The sequence below is a fragment of the Xyrauchen texanus genome, chromosome 20, assembly GCF_025860055.1.
Source record: "Xyrauchen texanus isolate HMW12.3.18 chromosome 20, RBS_HiC_50CHRs, whole genome shotgun sequence".
NCBI lineage: Eukaryota > Metazoa > Chordata > Actinopteri > Cypriniformes > Catostomidae > Xyrauchen > Xyrauchen texanus.
In genome coordinates, this window is record NC_068295.1 from 9,416,559 (window position 1) to 9,433,355 (window position 16,797).

At 37.9% G+C, this 16,797-nt stretch overlaps 1 protein-coding gene across 1 annotated transcript in view; it reads right to left on the reverse strand.

Moving 5' to 3' along the window:
* The window catches only part of LOC127661127 (collagen alpha-1(XIX) chain-like), a 180,886-nt gene that overhangs the window by 31,194 nt on the left and 132,895 nt on the right, over nucleotides 1–16,797 (reverse strand). The window contains exons 34-43 of the mRNA XM_052151705.1: nucleotides 15,908–15,961; nucleotides 15,582–15,635; nucleotides 14,444–14,497; nucleotides 14,262–14,315; nucleotides 12,809–12,853; nucleotides 11,094–11,144; nucleotides 10,925–10,978; nucleotides 6,819–6,845; nucleotides 2,217–2,270; nucleotides 1,190–1,234 (exon numbers count right to left, since the gene is read on the reverse strand). Of these exons, the coding sequence (XP_052007665.1) occupies nucleotides 1,190–1,234; nucleotides 2,217–2,270; nucleotides 6,819–6,845; nucleotides 10,925–10,978; nucleotides 11,094–11,144; nucleotides 12,809–12,853; nucleotides 14,262–14,315; nucleotides 14,444–14,497; nucleotides 15,582–15,635; nucleotides 15,908–15,961 (492 nt within the window). The remainder of the gene's footprint in view (nucleotides 1–1,189; nucleotides 1,235–2,216; nucleotides 2,271–6,818; nucleotides 6,846–10,924; nucleotides 10,979–11,093; nucleotides 11,145–12,808; nucleotides 12,854–14,261; nucleotides 14,316–14,443; nucleotides 14,498–15,581; nucleotides 15,636–15,907; nucleotides 15,962–16,797) is intronic.

Sequence of the window (16,797 nt, forward strand, 5' to 3'; positions counted from 1 at the left end):
TTTTAGAAGCAAGCTTTCCAGTAGCTGGTCAAATAAATAAAGTGTAGCTTTCAAGCAGAATATAGTAACGTAACAAAAACGTAACAAAACGTACCATCCTCCATCATGGACTCCAACAACGTAGTGGCCGAGTTCAAGGCACTCTCACTCCCATTGCTAGCCGGTCTATTGTCATATATAGCGTCCATTTGGTCGAACCACTTCCACTTTCTTCTGTTGAAGAACTCCGGCTGTTGTGGTCCTTGATGGTTCTGTAGTCACTTTTATTTTATATTTTTACTTTTTCCCTACACTGTTGGTAGCTGAGACACTTCCTGAAAGACTTTTTCTTTTCGCGTCATTGCATTCGTTGATAACCTCGTTTATTGACCACGGCGTGGTTTTGCACACAGCCATTTCTTTTAACAATTCGAAAGTTGCGTGAGCAAATGATACTGCTAACTCTGTTGCTAACTTTAAAACTAGCAGGTTGATATCTCGTGTCGCAATCCAGTGACACTGGTAGTGACGATTCTCTCTGACCAATCAGTGATCTGCAGGGTTTTGACATCACATATAGTATTGGCTCGGATCGCTTGGAACCTCGACCGAGGTGGTACTAAAAAAAGCAAGAGGTACCAGGTACTAGCCACAGTGGAAAACCCCAAAAAAGCAAGTAGAGTTGAGTCGAGCTGTACCGTGCAGTAGAAAAGCCCCAAAAGTGTCAAAAATATAGCCCATATGACTTGTGCACTATGGTATATTCTAATACTTCTGAAGCCATATGATAGCTTTGAAATTTTGAAAATGTTGCCATCCAAAGTTCACTTTTGCACCTGTGTTAAAAAATGTCCTGACGTCATTAATGGCAAAATTGCATCTTCAGATTGAAGCTCAAGAATCAGAGCTTAAGCAGAGGAGAAGATAATTAGTGAATAATAACTTCTTTCTTTCGTTATTTTTTGTGTTTTTGTTCTTTTCCAGAGCTTGACAGCCCCTAATCCCTTTCCACTTTCAATGCAAGGATGAGCACAGAATGAACATTCTTCAAAATATCACCTTTTGTGTTCCACAGAAGAAAAAAAGCCATACAGGTTTGGATCAACATAATTGATAACAAGACCTTCATTTTGGGTGAATTATCCCTTTAAATAACTGCATAAAGTTTTTATATGCATTAAAGTCATTTAATGAAAATAGAACAACTTACAGCAGGTCCAGCAATTCCAGGTGGACCAGGTAGACCAGGATCTCCCTTACAACACATAAAAACACACACATGTAAGACGAGAATTTTCATTCCACAATGCTTGAGAACACATCAGTGATTTCTTTTCTTTCTGTTCTCTAAACCAACTGTGCATAACAAGTCCTCCAAAATCAATCTCTGAAGTATCTGTGTGTGTGAGAACATTAAGACCTGCACGTTCTCTTCCATATACACTCTGCTAGCTTTACGAATAAATGAGCTGCTTTTAAGTCTTGGGCCACAGCACAAAAATAAACAGCTTGAGATCAGGCAGCCTCGTGGCTGTTGTGGAGTCGACAAGCACACAAAATGGTGCGACTACAATCTTGACAAGTCCTCTCTGGGAAGAGTGGGCGAGTTTGATGCTGCTTCGAGGAGGAAGCTGCTCTTGCAGACAAACAAAAGTGAGGCTCCATGCACCAGCACTCTTATATGTGCAGAGGAAACAGGTTGTCATGGCTTTTTGGATAAGATTTAATGAAGCTATAGGGCTGGTCTGTATTCAAAACTCAGATACGAAGCACAAAAGTATAGACCTTAGTCAGTATAGACATCATATTTCACGTTTAGCATTTGAAAATGAAGCTATGAAGGATAGATGTCCAGTCTGTTTAATAGGTTGAACTTTGTACACTGTCCGTACAACAACTTGTCACTGGGACAGTACCATAAAAGGGGATTAAGGTGGGATATAAGATTACACACATCAGTTTTAATATTAAATAATTACTATACAAAATAGGATTACAGCCTTTGAGACCAAAAGGATCCTGCTTTGTGACATCCTGAGTTTTTCAATGTACCCACTACCCTCCATCTCTCAGTCAGTCATCCACACATACACTCTGTGAAAGTTTCATGGAAACTGCAATGTCACGTCAAATTGTGCAGGTATGGAGAGGCATGTCAGTTTGAGCTGTTGAAAGCTCTGTGTAATCTGGGACCGTCAAACAGCATCCAGTGACACGACTCATTCAAACATGCTTACCTTAGCACCTGGCAGCCCTTCTAGTCCTGGTAATCCCATCAGTCCCGGCTCACCCTGGAATAAAGGAAGCACATTCCAGCTCAGCATGGACACCATTATGCGTAAAAGTCTGTCTGCATGCGTGTGTGTGTGTGTGTGCATGTCAGTGGTCTGTGGTGGATTTCAGATATGCATCCCAGTGTTTTTTTAGTCCAATGTAAATACATGTTCCAGTTAAATTTGAACACAGTTTCCAGGTTATAGGAATAGTTCACCAACATTCTGCCACCATTTCCTCACCCTCATGTTGTTCCAAACACAAAAGGAGATGTTAGGCAGGATTTTACCCCCACTTTATTGTATGGAAGAAAAAAAAATGCACTGAAAGTGACAGGTGAGTAAGGGTAACATTTTACCAAGTCATTCAGGTTTGAAGAAAACGTCATACAACTTGAGGACGAGTAAATTATGACAGAATTGTCATTTTTGGGTTAACTATCCTTTTTAAAGTCTTAAGGAACACCATTTACCTTAACATTAAATCAACATTAAACCAAAAATGCAATATTTTTGTATGTTTCTATTCACATATACATTTTTGAATCACCTTCTGTTAAATAGGTCACCTTAAAAAAGACAATTCTGTCATCATTTGCTCACCTTCATGATGTTCTAAACCCTTAAGCCCCGTTCATAGCGAGACAGCGTCACCATCCCATTCATTTGAGAGCACAGTCACTTTCGGAGACACAAATTGTCATGGCCGTTGGCAGTGGAGAGCAACAAGACAAGTTGAGAAAATGTCAACTTTATGCTAATGACAAGCGACATTCACAAACGACTACCAACGAGAGTGAAGACAGCGGAGCTCTTGTCAGACTGGAGACGAGTGCAGAGCAAGATGGAGAAGAAGTTTCAGCTTCGTGATGAATTTTTACTTGTTGTAACCACATGCATGGATATAATAAAACAATGATGCTTGGAAAAGCGTGCGAGAAATGGCCTGCTTTCTGAGCGAGTTTGATTCATTCATTCATGATAGACTGACTGTCCTGTTAATGATTTATATTGATAGATTGATGGTCTTGTTAATGACTTAGGGAACTGAACACTGCTGTGCATTTTATAAAACACTCTCCTCTGCAGAATGTACATTTTTAGAGACAAGAGAACTGATTCCTTGTCAAATTGTAATGATATCTTAATTTTACCGGTATTAGGTCTCATCCTTATCACATTTTCAAAAGCTTTGGCCTCCAGTAACATTATAGCGACAAACAGTAGGATGGCCCACCAGCTACACAGATAGCTGAGTCTAGCAACACCATGCTACAAAGTCGCTGGCGGTGTGAACAGAGCTTAATAAACACAAACAAATGTGTTAGGCAGAGTGTTAGAGATGTATAGCCTCAGTCACCATTTACTTTCAATGTATGGGTAAAAGCTTAAATTCTATCCAACATCTCCTTTTGTGTTCCATGGAAGAAAGAAAGTCATATGGGTTTGGAACAACTTCAGAGTAAGTAAATGATGACAGAATTTTCTCTTTAAAAAAGTGTGTGCTTCACACACTGTTTGATCACATATTTATATAATATTGTTTTGTTTTATTTTTGTACTGTACATTATTTTCTCACATTATTTCTTAAGATGGCCCACCTCATTCGCCTCCTCAGACAAAATGCCCCTGTAGCTTACTAAGTATATTTAGACAGAAAATGTCCCTGTGGCAAGAATATTTAGACAGAAAGAGTATAATGGTTGGCGGACACGTCTGTAGTGTCTGCATGAATTTTATAGACCCAGCAAACACGGGACACCATTTTTCCGGCATGTCACTGATTAATTCAATTAAAAAAGCAACTATTTATCACCATCGTGACAAGTGCATCACGTTAACTCTAATTCTGTCGCATTACCATCCTGACAAAGCATTTACTTTCCTCCCATTTTCATTTAGCCTGCTGTATTAATAAATCACACGTACTTCTGCGCAAACAGAGCAGCTCGTAATTCACCCCAAGTTATTGGCCGATCTCCCGCACCGAACCCGTACACAGAGCCCTGAAGAATCTGTGTACAAGTGGCATATATTATGTTTGTCTCATGCCACAGCTATTGCGGGACAGCAGCGAGCACCGTATTAACAAGTCTTGCCACCGAGATGGATTGCAGAGGTAATTGTGGCACGTGTAGATTGCCATGAAAAACAGCGCACAAACCTACATGGAACCAGAGAGAGGATCGACTGGAGACAGATGGGGGCAATTCTAACAGTGTGTTGGAGACTGCTGGGACCATTTATTCAAATGTCAAATTAGCATGCCAGTGAAAAATTGTTCCACAAAAAAATAAATAAATTAATAAATAAAATTGTACCCGTGAGAACAGGAAGTGCCAGCTTTTTGGCTACAAGGGCTGATATTGTACGGGCCTGTCTTGTTTGTGCATGTGCTTTTGTATGCACTGCGTTTATGACATCTCCCATTGGCAGAAAAATATGCAGCAACAATTTGATTTAGGGGCCGTTTCTGATCACTTCTTTTGTTGTAGAGAATGCTGTGTGTCTAAACTGTCGTGCTCCGCTGCTCTCTGACTAGTTCTGAGCCAGAATCTTTGATTAATGGAGACCAGCCAAAAAAGCAAAAGCTGGACAGATCTAGAGAGAGGATTTTCTTTCTCACACATTCAGAGGCACAGAATGGCAGATGAACTGAAAATATTTTCACAGTCACTTCATTAAAAAATAGGGCTGGGCAGATCAAACCTAAAGTATCAATGATTGTAGTAACCATGTCTGTAGTAACAAATATATATATGTTTTGCTACAATTAACCATGGTTTTATTACAGTATTACTGTAATACTGTAATATCCAGTACAGTAATACTATATAGTGTAGTATCCAGTATATAGTAATACTATGTACTGTCATATCCAGTACAGTAATACTATATAATAACAGTAATACTGTAATATCCATGTAGTAACCATCATTTTACTATAGGGATATTGTAGTAACCATGACAGTAACCATGACTTGTAGTAACCATAAATACAAATACCACTGTTTTCATAAGGGTAAACAAAATAGAAGTTCTATTTAGACCTATAAATGGAAAAATATTATGGCTTTTAAAATAATATTTAAATTTAATAACAAGAAAATTTGATTTAAAAGAGGTATTGGTATTGGCAATATCGACTTTGACAGTACTTGGCATCGGATCAGTAAGAAAATAAGTGGCATCGCCACATCAGTATCCTGATGACTAATAATTGTTTTTTAAAGTATCAATTATAAACTTTCTCTATATGCCTAATTTTGAGTAAAATATGGAAATATAGCCCCTTCGTAGTATGTCCACAGTTTAAAAAGAAATAATGGTCACATAAGAAAGCTTAGGCAGGTGACTTGCTGCCAAATTAATTAATGGCTTATCCAAAAAATAAAAAATAATTAATAAATTAAGCTCTTAAGAAAACTTGTCTCAGAACAGCTCTTAAGGCACCTAATTTTCATCCTGCCTCCTTATACAGCCTCCAAAGGCAGTATTTTCCAGCATTCTTAAGAATCAGGAATCTATTATTTTAAAGGGTGATGCTTGAAAGATCTCTTAAAACACTGCCTGGCCAAAGAAAAGTTGCATACTCTAATATTTAGTCGGACCGCCTTTGCTTTGATTACGGCACACACTAGTCATGGCATTGTTGCATAAAATTTTGGTCGAGATCTTGTATGATGACGGGAGAGGTGAACCACTCCGTAAAGTCTTCTCCAGCTCATCACAAAGACTTTCAATGGGGTTAAGGTCAGGACTCTGTGGTGGCCAATTCATGTGTGAAAATGATTCCTCATGCTCCCTGAACTGCTCCTTCATGATTTGAGCCCAAATAATATTGGCATTGTCATCCTTGAATATGCCCATGCCGTCAGGGTTGAAAAAGTCCATTGATGGGATAACCTGGTCATGCAGTACATTCAGGTAGTCAGCTTACTTGCTGATAATGATCCAATCATAGGTTCTTAAATATCTGCTTTTTAATTCCAAACGATGACTTTTCTTTTTGGCCAGGCAGTGTATGTATGATTCAATAAAAACATGTAGTTGATTTAAAATACTCTCTGAAATTTCTTAAAGTAAAATGTCTTTTTAAAGACTTTTTTTCTCCTCTTTTTCTTCCAATTTGGAATGTCCAATTCCCACTATTTTAAGATTTTTCTGGCACACCTACTAATTTTGACATGGGACCTAAGCCAAGATGTCCAGGACAATCTAGAGAAGAACTATCTGTAAGATGGTATGTATTTGCTTCTCATCATGTTTCAAAAGAATCACATTTTAAACTTGATAATGTAAGGTATAAGTTTTACTGTCCTAAAGGTGTGAAACTTTTTGATTCTAAAAGCTGTTTCTATTAGTGTTCTGAATTTACAGTATGTAGATACAGATAACAAATTAAATCAAGGAATTCTGAGCCCAAATGTAGTTGCAAGTTTTAAAGCTATGACTTGGCTGCTGCTCAATTTAATCATCATATGGTGTGACTTCAAGCAGGACTGTTTCAACTACCCATAGAAGGTCATAGGTCAATATTTAAATTACACAGAACCACCACTCACCAACTTTCCTTCATCTCCTTTGGGGCCCTGAAAAAAACAAAAACAAAACAAAAACAGAATTAGCGCTTTTTGCCATGAAAGTGATGCCATTTGACCTTATTTCCATGTGTGCTTTCATGGAAATTAATCCAATCTGTGCAATTAGCTGGATGGCATCTGCTCTATTTGTTGTCAAAAAATAACACAATGAAGTGATTGTAAAATAAAGACCCACAAATGTTTTATGTAGAGTTTCATGCATTCTCAAACTCTGTTCCAAAAGCTGCCTATCTAGACATAATTTTAACCTGTTGTTACAAAAGATACACACCCATCGACATCAAAACATGCAAAATCAAAACACATCATTGGTGCAAAATCAAATTCAGTTGGCAGCAAAATTATGTAGCCTTTTAAGAAACCTTGGCGGATAGTGCAGTGCCAGAATACATAGCAATGCAATCTGTGAAACAATTCATCCAACATGGCGGTCAGAGTCAAAAGAAATGTTGACTATTAATACCCTAGGGTTTCAAGTATGTTTCATCTAATTAAAAAATAATAGTTTGATACAATACTGTACTTTGTGTGCTATATACAGTTTTGTGCTCAAAGTATTGCACTGTTAGCTTAGCAACATGCTAGTGTCAAACTCAAATTATAATCTAGTGTAAGCATTTCTCTATACACACTTTTTGTGAGGAGCGCTATTTGCATGGTCTGTGCCTATGTAGAAGTGTTTCAAATCAGTCACTAATAAGGTTTCAAGATCGTCAGGATGCTGCTCTAGATGCTGCCTATGTAGCCAGTAAACAGCTGGGCAGCTGGTTTTGGAACAGAGATTGAGTTCTATTATAGAAATAAAATATAACACAACTGCATATTAAATATGGTAATTTTACACCTTAGCACACATTGTAAGCTCATATTTAAACACTGTGCATGTTGACATAACCCTCTCTCATCTTACTTTAAATTTGCGAGAACACTCCTAACCACAAGACTTGATTGTTCAAATAAAGTTCAAATGAGCTTTGTCTGGGCACTGACTCCACTCGTAGGTTTACGCGTTCCAATTAGAACAGGTTCAGCTGTGGATAAACCGAAGCAAGCATCCTTGTGTGCATTGCAGTGAGAGGGAAGATTAGAGTGTGTCCTCTTTCAGGCCTGCTGATAAGGGTTTAGTATCTTTCAGAGTTCTGGGCGGTCTGGTAACGAGGGCCCAGGAGGAAATAGACTCTTGTTCTTCATGGACAGGAAGGGCACAATACACACAGAGCAGATAAGTCTGCATGTAGCTGCATTGATAAGCTAATCGGATGATTCCGCTAAAGCAGAAAAGCTCTTAAATATACAGTGTATTCAGAACGTTTTCAGACCCCTTAATTTTTTTACATTTGTAAATGTACAAATACAAATGTTGCTCCCTTATGCTAAAATGCTTAATTGTTTTTCCGCATCAATCTACACTCCATACCCCATAATGACAAAACAAAAACTAGATTTTTGGTAACTTTGCAAATGTATTAAATAGAAAAAAACTGAAATATAACACTGATATAAGTATTCAGACCCTTTGCTATGACACTTTAAATTTTTCTCAGGTGCATCCCATTGCTGTGGATCATCTTTGAGATGCTTCTACACTTTAATTGGAGTCCACCTGTTGCAAATTCAATTGACTGGACATGATTTGGAAAGGCACACGCCTGTCTATATAAGGTCTCACAGCTGAAAATGCATATCAGAGCAAAAACCAAGCCACGCGGTCAAGGGAACTGCCTGGATAGCTCAGAGAAAGGATTGAGTCGAGGCACAGATCTGGGGAAGACTACAAAAATGGAAGAAGGTTGGAACAACCAGGAATCTTCCTAGAGCTGGCCACTCTGGTTGAGCTCCAGAGATCATGTGTGGAGATGGGAGAAACTTGTAGAAGGACAACCAACACTCAACCGATCTGGGCTTTATGGCAGAGTGGCCAGATGGAAGCCTCTCCTCAGTGCAAGACACATGAAAGCTTGGTGGAATTTGCAAAAAAACACCTAAAGGACTTTCAGACTCTGAGAAACTAGATTCTCTGGTCTGATGAAATGAAGATTGAACTGTTTGGCCTCAATTCCAAGCATCATGTCTGGGGGAAACCAGGCAACGCTCATCACCTGCACTATACCATCACAACGGTGAAGCGGCAAAGACTGGGGGACTCTTCAGGGTTGAAGGAAAGCTGAATGTAGCAAAATACAGAGGTATCCATAATGAAAAACCTGGTCCAGAGCACTCAGGATCTCAGAATGGGCCGAAGGTTCACCTTCCATCAGGGTAATTACCCTAAGCACACAGCCAAAACAATGCAAGAGTAACTTAGGGAAAACTCTGTGAAAGTCCATGAGTGGCCCAGCAAGAGCCCGGACTTGAACCCAATCGAACATCTCTGGAGAGACCTGAAAATGTCTGTCCACCGACGGTCCCATTCAACCTGACAGAGCTTGAGAGGATCTGCAGAGAAGAACAGCAGAAAATCCCCAAATCCACATGTGCAAAGCTTGTCTCAACATACCAAAACAGACTTTGGCTGTAACCGCTGCCAAAGGTGCTTCAACTAAGTACTGAGTTAAGGGTCTGAATGCTTATGTCAATGTGATGTCAACATTTTTTTGTTTGAATAAATGTACAAAGTTATCAAAAATCAGTTTTTTACTTTGTCATTATAGGGTATGGAGTGTTGATTGATGTGAAAATAAATAAATAAAATAATTTAAAGCATTTTAGCATAAGTTTCCAACATAACAAGATGTTATGTTTAAGGGGTCTGACTACTTTCTGAATGCACTGTATATTTATATATATTATTATTAAAACTGCTGAATTACAATTACCATTTCTTTAAAAGCAGCTACTTTGTTGAATATGTGTGATAGGTTTGTTTGCACTTTCCCTTTGGGCAACTGTAATTGTCTGCATTTCAGATTTCCCTGATCCACCTTTGAAATCATTCAGTATCACTGTTCATTCACTGTTAAGGAGCAGACAACAGCTAAACAGAATACAGATTCATAAGTAATATGTCATATTTTTGGTATTATGTATTGACATTACAACTTCATGAAAAGTCAAACAATTGATTCCCTGTGGTAGGTTGGGTTCAAACGATCAGTGTTTGGAAGTAATAATCACACACATTCTTCTATAATATCCACTCTCTTGTATGTAGCATTGGGTAGCATGGTTCAGTTGATTGAATTAGTTCATTTATTCATTCGAGTTCCTACAAAGAACTTCCTGTGTAGAGTTTTACATATTCTTTGTAACCAAATTTTTCATTTAATTCTGCTGTTCATAACTATGTCTTTAATTGAATTATATAAATAAGGGAGTTTTCTAGTTTTATAACTATAACTTTTTTCACCCAATTTGGAATGCCCAATTCCCAACGCGCTTTTAAGTTCTCGTGGTCACATAGAGACTTGCCTCAATCTGGGTGGCGGAGGATGATTGCTTGTTGAGTGCATTGCCACGGAGACATAGCGTGTGTGGAGGCTTCTCACCACCCACCGTGGCATCCACGCTCAACTCACCACGTGCCCCACCGAGAACGAACCACATTATAGGATGTTACCCCATGTGACTCTACCGTCCCTAGCAACCAGGCCAATTTGGATGCTTAGGAGACCTAGGACACCCTGGGATTCGAACTAGCGAACTCCAGGGGTGGTAGCCAGCGTCTTTTCCACTAAGCAACCCAGGCCCTCAATGTAGTTTTTCTTAGTAATTTGTAGTGTAGCTAACTACTTTTTAATATAGTACCTGAAGGTAGATTATTTTCTTGCAATCACTTTCAAAGGTCACGGCCACACTTACTGTTGTCGTTTGAGAACTCTGTTTTCAGTTTCTTAATGTCACTGTTTTCCAAAGTATGCAGTTATGGAGAGCTTTTTGAAAGCCTCCATTTTTGGTGGAGGAAAACTTAATTCCAAACATCATTCCAGTTAGGATCAGGCATGAAAACGTAGAAAAATGAATTCCTTTTCAACCAGAAATGTAGTGTGGACATGGCACAAAGAAGCTTTTTCCAAACAAAAAACAAAAAAATATTTTATATGGAAAATAATGTTCAAAATATGACATACCGAGGGTCCAGGTGGCCCAGGTGGTCCAATCTGGCCTGCATTACCCCCAACATTCTGTAAGAATCATAATAATAAATATAGTATATGATAACATAAGCAATATGACCAATTTGACTAAAGTGTTGTGAGTATATTGCAGTTTCATATCATGTGAAATACTGTGTATTACCTGAAGCTTATAGAGACTGCTCATTCCATTCCCCTCCGCATATGGAACTCCCTGCAAAGAACAAAAATTAAGAGTAATATAACTAAAGAGTTGTGCTTGACAATGCAAAACTTGCAGCGATTGTGCTAGGGTGTTGGGAGCAGCTGACAGGGCATTGTTATGTGGTTGCTAAGGTGTTTTGCATAGTCGTTCACCCATTTAATTGTCCACTGGGCAATAAAATAATTTAGAAACAAACTTTGGTAACCACACTTGTTAACTTATTTTTTCTCAGGGCAGGAGTGTTTGTGAGTTTCATTGATGTGGTAATGAAATAATAAAGCACAAACAAACCACAACAACAAATGGATCTGGGTGAAAACGCAAAGGAACATATCAATTCCGAGTGAGAACATCCTTAATAGCTGGAAAATCACGATGTCGGTTTAGATTACAAAAAATTAAAAAAGTAACTGGGATGTAGTTTGTCTTTAGTTGAGTCAAGCGTGAAAGGCAGATGAAATGTACTTTTATTAATTTATACTTCTGACTATGTTGTCTATGTTAAAACATTTATCAAAGCTGTGGAATAAAGATCTGATCATTCATTAGCATTCAAGCTGATTTTGGTATGATCAAAGACTATTTAGCAGCGACGGGCCACTTCTATTAAAATTAATGGGAAAAATGGATGTACAAATGTCCCGCCTTACAGGTAAAAGAGCCAATCACCTTTTAGATACAGACATCGCCTGTCAATCAACTCAAGAACGTGCATGCTGGTGTACAAGTCGGAATCTTTCTGTGTGTGTGTGTAATCGGAGGTAAAGAAGCACAATTTATGATTCCAGTCTTGTCAGATTTTACTGCTGATTTGAAATATGTTGTTTGATTGTAATCTTGATCAACTGTTTTGGATATTTTGGTCTATCCCCATTCAAGTAGATCGGAGCTGCTCTTGTATGCTGCTTGTTTACATAGGTAAATAGCTGCCCGAGAGCATTCTAAAGATGGCTGACAATGGACTAATTTGCTAGAAAGACTCTGGTATATTGTGTGATGGTGTGTATTTTTTATATTGTGTGTCATGGTAATGTTGGTTTTCTTTGTTATAATAATTACAAATTATACACATAACCAACTGATTTAAAAGTATACATGTTTAAGTTCTTTTAAAAAGTCCCAACAATTTTTTTCTTGATATTAACATGTTTTATGTATTTAAGAGGTGAAGTCACAAACTCTAGTTAAGGGACAAGCCCAAAATTGAACCTTTTAACACTTGCAGGAGAAAGTAGTTAATAAACACAATTAATTTTTAACAGCTGTTATAATCTATAATCTATTTTCTTTTCATTAAAATCATACTAGGGGACAAATCCTGCATATTTTAAAAGAGCAGAGGTGCTAAAACAAGACATTGATAAACTTTTAATTTCACTCACTTGGTTACATGGGCTGTTAAACACAATATTGGTTTTGACCCTGTGCTGGTCCCTTTTTTTTCGCTTGAACTTATCAAATTATGTAGGGAATCCAAAACAATTGCTAATTAAAATGTGATACTTTCAGATGTGTTTCCTTCTAGCATCACATTCCAAATGAAAGTAAATAAAATAGTTTCTTGTGCTTTGGGAAAGCATTTCAATTAATTGCTAAAATCAGACGTGCTTTCAATATCACTTAAATCTCTCATAATTGTATCCAACCCTCTCGCAATCAGCATCAGAACTTACAGGAGGTCCAGGCGGTCCGGGTCTACCTGTCTGCCCCTCACTGCCCTGCAACACAAACACATATGAGTCTTTATCTCTCTTTTGTAACACAAACATTGCCTCTCTCCAAATACAGTATGTGATTGCATTGAGAGTCATGGCCAATGCCATGCTGCACTGTTAGAAAATAATGTGAATAATAACAGGTTTCAAATGGAGCGTTTGCAATTTTGTGAATAGAGTTGGTGCCCCTTGGCTCTATTGGGCTAGCTCTAAGCAGACTCGACCAGCTGATGAAAAGCAATGAAGAATGCTTCTATTCCCTTTCAAGTGCATATCTGCACACTGCAGGGCACACCACAAGCTTGTCGAACACACCGAGCAGCATCTCCCACAGACTGTTTGCGAGAGTATCACTATTTATTATTTTATCAGAGAGCGTGTGTGAACCATACAGATACAGAATGGGTCAAATAACTACAATGTTTTGAAAGGTAAAAACAAATATACATATAATGTGCTTTACATTTTGTCTTTATTCCACTCTACAATCACTGTTACATTGTTGAATATTTAAAAAATGTTAGAGTCCTGAAACAGCATTTACAACACATTGAACTTCTGCAATGAGGCATACATATTTCCAAGTTAATTATTCAAGGAGAAAAATAAATGTACAGCGGGACTTTATTTTATCCATCAAGAATTGACTGGATTGGGGAAACTGAGCATTCCATACTGGAGCAAGACCTGAATGCAAAGACTTCTCCCCTCCTGAAACACCACCTTTGAGGAGGCATTTTAATCAAAGATTTGTGATTCAAATCTATTGTTACAGTATTTGTTATTATTGGCGTGACCTTTATTAAGTTATTCTGCTTTAAGTTAACAATTGGCAAGATTTTGGCGACTGGTTGACATCCCTTACAAGAGTTCTGACAAACTTGCCACAGACTTGCTGCAAAGTTGTTGCAAATTTCCCAGCTATTATTTTCGCATGCAAATGAGCTTGCGATGCGGCGCAAATGTTTCCAGTATTTTGCAGCTCTTCACCGGTAGTGGTGAACCTGCAGCAAACATTTGGTGACAATGAAGAGTTTTCCGCAAATCTCATTTGCATGTGAAAATAATGAGTGGCTCTTTTGCAGCAAGTTTGCCAGAAATCTTGATTTTTTTGTAAGGGATTAGCCCTGCAGTCTTGGCCATGTAAGCCAAAAAGGGAAGTCGCTTTAGAGGTGGAGCAAGTTAAAACATTCTGATGAAAAAAAATTTTTTTTTGATTTGGAATAAGGAGCACTGATGAATCTTGCGAGACCTGATGAGACCAGGAATGTGTATTACAGTAGTAAATAGGTCAATTTGGATTTTATGTTGACTTAAATAAAAAAGTTAATTATGGACATTTTATATTGTTTGGTTCTTGTAATTATTTGGTAACTTTAAACACAAGTAGTGATCACAAAATGTTGCATACCCGATCTCCCTTTGGTCCTGGGGGTCCAGCAGGTCCTGGTCTGCCTAAAAGTCCCTGGATATAGAGCAAAATATATAAGGATCAGTTTATTTAGGCACAATACTGGCAAAACAGAGGACCAAGGTACTAAAACTAAACTAGATGCTATATTGTAAAATGAATTTTTATTGGGAGATTCTCACCGGTGCACCTATACGGCCTGTGGCTCCAGGTAATCCTGGCACACCAGAAGCCCCCTGAAAATAGAGATGATCTTCAGATGATAAAGAGTACTACTCAGACCAGAAATAAAAAAAAATATATAAATAATTGCATTGCTTCACACCATGATTGCTGTCTACACTTGAAGATCTCATTAGCTGTGAGTTTGAGACTACTATAGACTTCAGTATGTCAAATTAAAATAAAATATATTGCAAAAAATCCTATTTTATTTTCAACTGAAATCTACTGGTATAAAAATGGACTTTGCAAAGGTTATTTTAGAATAGCGAAATAATGGTACACATAATGTTTGTATTGCTGCAAAAGAGCATAAATATGGTTACAAAAACAAACAATTATTTTAATTAGTAGGCCAGAGACCAGAAACACCACAACTGGCATTGACGTAACAGTGATTAGTTACCTATAACAGATCATAGCAATCTGTTCACACAAATAAATAATTACATTTCAGTCAAACAGAGAAAATAAAATTACTGCTAAAGTGACCAGAATACAGTAGCAGTGTGTCAAATAAAAGGAAAGGGGCATCCATCATCAGTGTATCTAGCTCCATTGACTAAAATAGGATATAACTAGTTTTGATGCACAATGATGCACCATACACGTCCAGTGTCAGCTAGTGTTAAAGCTATTTAAAACTGCCCCAATAAATGCTAACATACACCAAATTCTACAGACTCATCTTACTGTAAATTTGACAACATTACGTCGAACATTCTTCCACTGAAATCAGTCTGAAAATTACAATTCTGCTGAAATTCCAACCATTGCCCCCTTTGGTCAAAACTGGAAGTGTTGTTGAACTTATGGACACATTTCCAGTTTCCAGGTGAGATGTCCACAGAGAGGCGCATAAAGTGAGTTGTTTTAAATTGCAGATCATGTAATAGAGTCAACAGGAATGCAAATTTTAATAAGCATACACCCTAACCCAAACCCCAAACCTGAACCTAACTGTCAGCAGAGTAAAAATTTGATCTCAATGTGAAAATATAACCTCCACCATTCTAAATCCAGCAGTCAACTTTAGATTGTGTGGAATGCTTGTGATTGTTGGGGCAGTGTGAACCAGCCTTAACTCTGATAACTCACCTCATCCCCCTTGTCCCCCATTGGTCCAGGAAACCCTCTCTCACCCTTCACTCCCTATTGGATGACAAAACAGATGAGCAATCATTGAGACAGCAAGTACACTCTTTTGATTTACTCAGTGCTTTCACCTTACCAAAGAAAACGCCATATTTCAGTTTCTCTTTAAAGAATGGTCTTGTACATTGTTAATGCTCTTCCTTTTGCCTTCAATTTTTGCCTGACACTGAATGTCTCTGCATCTATGGTAACCAACATTCAACGACTTTATGCAAAAAATTGTTTTGTTGTTGTTGCTTTAATTGCAATTGTTGCACCATTTTGTTTACCTTTGGACCTTCTTTCCCTGGATTACCAGCAGGGCCACGCAGACCCTGATCCCCCTATTAAAATCAACAAAGAATGTAAGAAGCCAGACCGACCATAAGACATACACAAGCATCTTAGCAAATATTTGTAATGATTTATACATTCAACAAACATCAGAGGGATTTCTGAAGAAAATGAGAGTGGTGCTTTTTACTGGCCCAAGTGGTGCTTATTACTAATTCTTTACTATCCCTAGTCAAAAGATCCCACCCATGAGTCTCTATGATACTCTGGTCCCTAGGTATGGCTTAGGTTGTGCCTTCAAGGAACACATTTAATTTTTTCTCCCCATTTAAGTGTCCAATAGGACACAAGTCTTTTTATTTAGAAAAGTAATAACTCTCCTTAATAAGCCACTAGAATTTAACTGTCAGAGTATGTACTGCATTTGATGAAGAATGTACTATTCGACTGTTACTATATAAAGTTCTTTAGGTACTGTATGCAAGTGAGTTGTTTGAATACTTTCTTGGACATACTTCATCTGTGAATGTTGGCATTGTGTGATGTAGTACCAACAACCGCTTTAGTAACAATGCCCACTTTAGAATCTCACTAAATGCTGGAGGTCATTTAGGTATCTTTGGCTAATATTAAATGAATACTGAGGATTCAGGCAAACTACTCAACTGACATTTGGCATACTTCCTTTTGGCATACTACATAGTACTGTAGAGAAGTAGGCTTTTTTGATGCAGAGTTAGAGGTTTAATCAAATCCCTAAAATTAAGTATTGTATGAACAAAAGTAATAGTGATGCTTGCCTTAACAAGCAACACTAAAAATCAACAACACCACAGTGAACTCTGAGCTTGTCTGGTTTTCAAATTAACGTTCAATGGAATAAATC